A 7,787-nucleotide genomic window follows, 5' to 3' on the forward strand; every position below is an offset into this window, starting at 1 on the left:
TGGTGGCGGCACTGGTGGTTCCTCTCAACTTGTGCCCACTTAGTACCACTGGTGATTAAATGAGTGGATTGGGAGAGAGCTAGTCGTGTGAAGCTTGGTAAATAAACTTTCACCGAGAGAAGCTGTCTGTTATCTCCACATTCCATTCTCTTGTCACCGTAGCAATGGCAGGGTTCGGGTAAGTGCGGTCAGGTCCCAGGTGCGTTAAGAAAGCTGGAACTTTGTGCACGCTGGGCAAGTCAGGCAAAGGTTTTGCTTGGGGAATGTTCCACGAATAATTTCATCTGGCTGTTTTTTTTTCTGAACAGATTGAGGGGCTACTGGATGACATCGACTTCAAGGCCAAGGTCTCAAGGCAAGAATTTGAGGATTTGTGCTCTGACTTGTTCCAGCGAGTCCCAGGACCTGTGCAGCAGGCTCTGAGCAGTGCAGAGATGAACCTGGTAGGTTTAGGAATGCATTAAGAAGGCTGAAGTTTCTATGTACGGAGCTGCTGTCGTGTCACGATCAAAGCATCAGTGATTGTGTTACCAGCACTGCTGAGAGCTGCAGACGCCCGCTATTGCAGTAGAGCGGTGGTGCTTCTGCAGTGAGGTTACCTGCCGCGGTGTCAAGCAGGAGGCTGTCATGGCTCCCTGCACTATGCACCAGAAACAAAGGACTTGAAGGAGGCGTTTCTTTCTGTTAAAAAACTTTACTCTTGGGCTTTAGGTTTGAAACACTGATCTTTCCTTTTTTTTGTCTCGGTTACTGGTTCTGGTCCCTCTTCTGAAGCTTTCTCTCAAAGTGCCTGGAAACAGAATTATTGCTGTTCAGGCTTCTCCTTTGAGCGCTCCCTTTAGAAGCCCTGTTGCGGACTGCAGTTGGACCAAATGCGGTGCAGTCCTTTGGAGAGACTTACTGCATTGTTAAACGCTCACTTTCCAGGGTGCCGGGACGCTCCTAAGCATTTTTTGGCTCTGGTAGTCAATGCAAGACACTGAGTCACCGCTCAGAGTCCGGGTTTCCATCTGTTCTGGTCCAGCTTGCTGTCCGAGTCACTGGCTCCTCTGGCGTGAAACTGTAGCCTGTCTAATTTTGAATCAAGTCCCACGTTTCAGGTGACTTGAAGCAGCGGTCATGTCGTCCCTGTTTGCCAGACCTGGCTCCAGGTTCCTCATGTCAGCATGGCTTGTGTCAGCCTGGCTGAGATCTATCAGGCACTGACGCGCACCGGGACGGCAGGACGTAGCATGGGTATTCTCAGAGCACCGTGTCAGTGCGTGGTGACGGGGGAAGGAGCGTAAGGAAGCCCTGAACTTAGCTTTCCAAAATTGCTTTCTCAAGACAAGGTGACTGTTTCCAATCCCTAGGATGGAATTGACCAGGTGATTCTAGTTGGCGGTGCCACACGGGTCCCCAAAGTGCAGGAGGTTTTGCTGAAAGCTGTGGGCAAGTGAGTATGTGAGGTCCCCTTCTAGTCTGTCTCCTATTGACAAGTTGCTGTTCACGGCAGCGGCTGCAAAGCTGACGTCTGTCGCTTTTCACTTCGTAGAGAAGAACTTGGCAAGAATATCAATGCCGATGAGGCTGCTGCTATGGGTGCCGTCTACCAGGCAGCTGCTCTGAGCAAAGCCTTTAAGGTGAAGCCTTTCGTTGTTCGGGATGCCGCCGTGTTTCCTATCCAGGTAACCCTTGGCTTGCTTTCTCTTGTGCAAGGTATGGGTAAATGGGGCTGTGCTGGGAGAAATGTTCCAGGTGACCTCTTGGATTCCTTTGAGCCAAGGAGGTTGTGGAGATCTTTCTGCCAATCTAATAAAGCAGAAGAAAGTCGGCCCTACTGTAGAAGTGCTGTATCCAAGAAGCCAGGCATATAGAAACATATGTTGAGAAATACTTGCCTGTCCCCCAACTTTTGCACGAGGTAGAGCAGCCAAATGCTGCGGAAACCTCTGATGTAAGATGCCATAGAGGAAGCTTGCAGTTGCTGAGTCATATTTTCTGTTTGTGATGCAGGTGGAGTTTACTCGTGAAGTTGAGGAGGATGATAAATCCAAGAGTTTAAAGCATAACAAGAGGATTTTGTTCCAGCGCATGGCGCCCTATCCACAGCGCAAAGTTATCACTTTCAACCGCTACACAGACGACTTTGAGTTCTATGTCAACTATGGAGATCTGTCTTTCCTGAACCAGGATGACATGCGGTGAGTTGAGGCAAGCATCTGAGCAGACAGCTCCGTGGCAGTGCGATATGCCTAGCTGGAAAATTTTACTGGCAGGCAGGCCTGTGAATCTGACTGGCCAGCAGCGTGTATTTGCAGGTCTGTTCTCAGAGTTGTATGCGCTTTAGCAAACCGAACCGTGCTGGTTCCTTGCTTTGTGCAGTTGTCCATCACTGTAAACGTGGCTGTGAGAACTGGTTAGCTGTTCTGCAGCATTGTTACCTTAAGTTTTCTCTCTGCTTTTGTCTTTGTGGCGTCAGGATTTTTGGTTCTCTCAATCTCACTACCGTGAGGCTGAAGGGAGTTGGGGACAGTTTCAAGAAGTACTCAGACTATGAGTCCAAAGGCATCAAAGCTCACTTCAACATGGATGAGAGTGGAGTACTAAGTCTTGACCGGGTAAGCACCACCCTGTTGTGATGTTTGTCAGCCTATGTATTTTCCAGTTCCGTCCCTCTCTCCGGTATTGATGGTTCCCGCTTAAAACTAATTCTGTGCTCCCCTCTCAAAGGTGGAATCTGTGTTTGAGACCTTGGTGGAAGACAAGCTGGAGGAGGAGTCAACGCTGACAAGTAAATGCTGAACTTTGATATTCGTACTGACTGTCATGTTTTACCTGCAGTAGCTGGGGTAGCTAAAGCACATCGTTGCCTTGAGCAAAGCAAGCACCATGGTTTTGGGACGTGGAAATTAAACGGTTAGCCATGGCCTCTGATTGCGTATTCAGCTCCAAAATACCTAAAAGCCCTTTGCAAGTGGCTTCTGGGTGCTGCCAGGAGCACTGAAATGTCATACGCTCCGAAGCTGACTATGGGATGCATTGCAGCTTGAAAAACAGGAGTTGTTTCCTCTTGGTTCAGCCACAGCTGCTAATTTCAGGAGGTCTGTCCTGAAGGGAAGTCCTGCATCCACAGCCCCACAGCAGCCTCCCTTCTCGTTGTCTGGGTTGTGATGCCCTGATCTGTGCTTTGCATTGCTCAGGTTTTAGGGCACAGACTTCCCTATAAAGAGGAGTTGGAAATCTGCCTGTTGGGAGGTGAAGGGGAGATGCAGGGATGGCTAATGCAGGCACAGGCTGAAGCTTGAAGCTTTTTAGTCAAAGTTACAGATTTCAGGTCATGTTCCAGCAGAGGTAGAGGCCCCGCTTGTCTGTGCACGCAAAAACACAAAGTGAGGTCAGGGAAGGATGAGTTTCTGAAGCGTATGTAGCTAACCTACACCGCCAAGGGAGCTCCTTGGTGATCTTTATGGTTGTGAGGGGAGGAACTGAGAGCTGAAGATGACTTTCTTCCTCCTCTGGATACATAATATTCTGGATTTTGTGTCTCCCATCGACAGAACTTGGAAACACCATCTCAAGCCTGTTTGGGGGCGGTGGCCCTACGCCAGAGACTGGAGAGAACCTGACGGACTCGGTTCAGGTGAGCCCCAGGGTGATGCTAGCGGGAGGGAGCCCACGGGTCCTGCTATGGCTGCTAAAGAGGCAGTGATTCACGTGGGCAGAATTAAAGGTGTCTGGCAGCATGTCAGGATTTTAAGCATTTTCGGAAGGTGCTATATTCCTCTTGAGTTTCACGTGGCGTGCGTTTAAAGAAACTTGTGATTTTTTGCTGGCAAGTCCAGCAGCGGTAGACTAATGTTGCAGGACTTGTTTCTGGGGAAGTCTCTCGTTTCTAAATTGTCCTGGAGCTCTACGGATAGGCTTCTGCCTGTGTGTTGTCTGTGCAGGTGTCTAGCAGGCTCCTTGCTTTCTCCCAGGCCGTATGGGCACAGCTGCCATTATGCTGGCAGTAGTGATTAGGTTTCCTTCTAGTGAGACAAAAGCTCCTTGTCGCAGTGTCGTGTCCTGCACTGAAGTGACTCTCAATAGATATTCTCGCTCAGCACAGTCTCTCGCTAATGGCTGCAGTCACTGTGAGTGCTGTTTTTCATACGTACCTTTTTTGCAGAGAATTATCTGTTCTGTGAAACATTTGCATGGAATTTCTACATTAAAAACGCTGTTTTGGTTCCCCCTTTACTTGCCTGCGATGACCAGGAAGAAGAAGAGAGCCTAGCAGAAACAGGTAAAGAAGAGCAAGGGGAGAAACAAGACCAGAAAAGCAGTGCAGAAGATGCTGGTGAAGAGCAGGGAGAAGAGAAACAGCAGTCTCCAGGTCAGGCAGAAACTGCCCCTCCGAAAGCAGAGTCACAGAAAAAGGAAGAAGGCGAGAAATTAGAGTCTCAGGTGAGCATCAGATTGAAGGAATGGGGCGGCGATTTCGGTGTCTGAGAAGTGGAATTTCCTCAGTGGAATTCTTCTTTCCCTGTTAGTGCCCTGCCTTGGAAAAAAGGTGCAAAATCTGCCAAACTGTTCCCCTGCCTGAGAATGTACTTTATCTGTTACAGGATCCCAAAGAAAATAGAGAAACTGCGAAAGAGGAAGAACCGTCCAAAAGTTCCGGTGACAGCACAGTCACCAAAACGGAGGAAGAGAAGAAGATCAAAGCACCCAAGAAGCAGAAGCTCGTCCATGAGATCACCATGGAACTGGATGTAAACGATGTGCCTGACCTGCTGGAGGATGAACTGAAGAGCTCGATGAAAAAGTATGTTTGAAACGGCTCTCCTGGGTTAAAGCTCTAGATAAAGGAAGTGAATTGCTTTGGAACGGTGATAGCTCACGTAGTGCTGCTGTCCTCAGAAGCTGATGTATACAAAGTGGTGCTCATCTAAAGGCACTTACTACCTTTGATTTCTGTTCTCTTCGAATGTTAGGCTCCAAGACTTGACAGTCAGAGACCTAGAGAAACAGGAAAGAGAAAAATCTGCCAACAGCTTGGAGTCATTCATCTTTGAGACCCAGGTAAGAGAGGGATGTAGAGAAATGAGAATTCCTGGAGAGCAGGTAGAAGTGCCTTGCGCAGCTTGGCTGATCTGAATGCAGGGGACTTGTTTGAGCTGGGGGAAGCTGATTTGAAGAGCCCAGCCTTCGTCTTTCAGTCACTTTTTCTGCTACCATTAGGCTTCCCAAGCCCGTGTGGACTTGGGAGGTTTCCTTGATACAGAATGAACACTTTCCTTCAGCGTGTCTAACACGTTACACTTTGGGTTTCCAGTATCCCTTACGTGCACTTACCTGTGTGTTTTGGAACAATTGTACTCGGGCTGTAAAGAAGCTACAGCTTCTCAAGAACCGTTGTGCAGAAGAGGCAACTAATGTCAAGTGCGTGTGAAATTACGGTGGTTGGAGCTTTACCATCATATGCCTGGTGTGCGCATGTGTCTATATACCTCGTGTATTGCCATCATGCTCCTGGTAACGCTAGGAGCAGGAGCTCAGATTTGGGAGGGTTGCATGAGAATCTCCTGGCTAGTGCAGGCAGCACCCCAGGAGTTCACAGTCCAGCCCAGTTGCAAGTGGGTGACCTGGTTGTTTTATGCTTCCACGCTCAGTGGTATTTGACGGGAGCCCTTGCTTTGTTCTTTTCAGGACAAGCTTTACCAAGAGGAGTACCAGTTTGTCTCAACAGAGGAGCAGAGAGAAGAAATTTCCAGAAAGCTTAGCGAGGCTTCCAGTTGGATGGAGGAGGAGGGCTACGCAGCTGCAACTAAGGTATTGCTGCATGTAGTCAGGACACCAGTCTGCTATCACTGACATGGAAATGACCGCACGGGCTGACAGAGTATTGATCCATCTTGATCCTTTGTAATCTGGTTCTTGAAAGTCTCTTGCTTTCTCAGTGCGTTATGCACCGAACAAAATATGAAGTTCTTCCAGCCATGGGTGCGTCTTCAACAGCTTCAGCAGTAACCTGTTGATTCCACATAAAGCTTAGTCACGTGGCCCTTTTTACTGTATTGAAATAGTATATTGGATAGAGAGAATGACAAAAACTGCAGTTTTAACTTCTGAGGTTTACAATGTTAGACAGTGGGCAAACTGATTGTCTCCTTTCCCCTCTCCCCCATTTGCAGGAGCTGAAAGACAAGCTTTCAGAACTGAAAAAGCTTTGTAGGAACCTCTTCTTCCGCGTCGAGGAAAGGAGAAAGTGGCCGGAACGCCTGGCTGCCCTGGAAAGTCTGCTCAACCACTCAACCATCTTTCTCAAGTAAGAGCAAGCTGTTGGGAAGGAGAGTCGTGCAGCTGATAATGTAAGAGATGCCCACAGAACGTGACCGGATGGAACGTGGTCTGACAGTCACTAGCGCTTCTTGAGAAAAGACGATCAAAACCCTGCTTACTAGTGCTCGGTTCTGCAGAACCCATTAACAGAAGCATGCAAGCTCTCTTTAAACTGGGGGCACAGGAAGTGTCCAACGCTGTACACACCACTTGCAAGCAGATTTTTCCATCGTGGTCCTACGGCCTCAGCTTTTTCTATCTTCCCTGTTTTTCTAATCTCGTGATAGCTGCATTTGCTGGCTCTGTATTCCATTCTTAGCATCCAGAGATTGCTTTAGGACTCTGTTTCCTGCAGGTGCAAGAGACATGAATGTAAAATGTCCTAATTGGTTGGCATGTGCAGTGGCTAGTTGTTATTGTGATTACTGGAGCTGTAAACACTGAGTTGCCAAGGTACAGTCTGTTTGGTTTAACAGAAATCAACTTTCTTCTTATCTTTAAGGGGAGCCCGAATGATTCCAGAGTCTGATCAGATATTCACAGAAGTGGAACTGAGTACACTGGAGAAAGCCATCAATGAAACAACGGTAATAAAGGATCGAATGATTGGGGGGGTGGGGGGGCAGTTTGGGTTGTGTTTCCTGTCTGAAGTAACGGGTCATGTACTTTCACTCGGGGTCGTGGAATAGAGCGTGCACGTCTTGTTTCCGTGCCACCAGCAAACCTCTTATGTGTGTTTTAGTGTTTTCTAATGCCCAGCTTGACCCCAGGCTGCTTTGGGGGGATAATGGTTCTTGTGTTGCGTGTGGACAGTTGTCTCCAGGAGCGGTGGTGTAGCCCAGTAATCTGGCTGCAGTTTCTAAAAGCAGGCACTGGCTTTTTGAGGGTTCCGTTTCTTCGTTTTGTCCTGTGTCTGGGTAGCTAAGAAGCTGGTGGAAATGTAGCAGGGAGCAGCGTTATCCTGAGTAAGTTAGAAGGCCCAGGAGTGGTGACTTTGAGATACTGTGATGTACAGTGGTTCCTGGAACCAAAAAGCATCCGAAAAGCACGTCTTCCCTCCCATCCCACAGATTTGGAAAAATGAGACGCTGGCTGAACAGAACAAGCTCTCTCCTACTGAGAAACCCATCCTGCTGTCCAAAGATATAGAGCTCAAGATAGCAGGCCTGGACAGGGAAGTGCAGTATCTTCTGAATAAGGCCAAGTTTGCAAAACCCAAACCCAAAAAGGAGAAGAACACCACAAAAAACGATTCAGGCAAGAATGCTACAGCAACCTCTGAGACCGAGAACACTATCCCTCCCACGGAGGGGAAACAAGAAGGTAAGGAGCAGGTGGGGAGCGTGTATATAATTACCATATGTAACATACTCGTATCTCTCTGCCTTGAGTGAAAGGGAGCTAAATAAGCGAAGATGATAGTTAACTGTGGGATCAAATGATCCTCCTCTTAGTTTTCAAAGACAGCTGGGAAAATCTAG

General features: G+C 48.2%; 2 protein-coding genes across 2 annotated transcripts in view; both read left to right on the top strand.

Annotated features, from left to right (window-relative positions):
• Window positions 1-7,787, top strand: part of HYOU1 (hypoxia up-regulated 1) — a 32,129-nt gene that overhangs the window by 21,953 nt on the left and 2,389 nt on the right. The window contains exons 22-35 of the mRNA XM_009323395.1: window positions 309-443; window positions 1,353-1,435; window positions 1,535-1,667; window positions 1,996-2,183; window positions 2,462-2,600; window positions 2,713-2,773; window positions 3,540-3,622; window positions 4,240-4,428; window positions 4,590-4,789; window positions 4,959-5,046; window positions 5,674-5,796; window positions 6,159-6,292; window positions 6,809-6,893; window positions 7,377-7,629. Coding sequence (XP_009321670.1) covers window positions 309-443; window positions 1,353-1,435; window positions 1,535-1,667; window positions 1,996-2,183; window positions 2,462-2,600; window positions 2,713-2,773; window positions 3,540-3,622; window positions 4,240-4,428; window positions 4,590-4,789; window positions 4,959-5,046; window positions 5,674-5,796; window positions 6,159-6,292; window positions 6,809-6,893; window positions 7,377-7,629 — 1,894 coding nt within the window. The remainder of the gene's footprint in view (window positions 1-308; window positions 444-1,352; window positions 1,436-1,534; window positions 1,668-1,995; window positions 2,184-2,461; window positions 2,601-2,712; window positions 2,774-3,539; window positions 3,623-4,239; window positions 4,429-4,589; window positions 4,790-4,958; window positions 5,047-5,673; window positions 5,797-6,158; window positions 6,293-6,808; window positions 6,894-7,376; window positions 7,630-7,787) is intronic.
• Window positions 1-7,787, top strand: part of SLC37A4 (solute carrier family 37 (glucose-6-phosphate transporter), member 4) — a 32,394-nt gene that overhangs the window by 13,427 nt on the left and 11,180 nt on the right. The window lies entirely within an intron of this gene.

The sequence above is a fragment of the Pygoscelis adeliae genome, unplaced genomic scaffold (genome assembly GCF_000699105.1).
Source record: "Pygoscelis adeliae isolate BGI_AS28 unplaced genomic scaffold, ASM69910v1 Scaffold855, whole genome shotgun sequence".
Lineage (NCBI taxonomy): Eukaryota > Metazoa > Chordata > Aves > Sphenisciformes > Spheniscidae > Pygoscelis > Pygoscelis adeliae.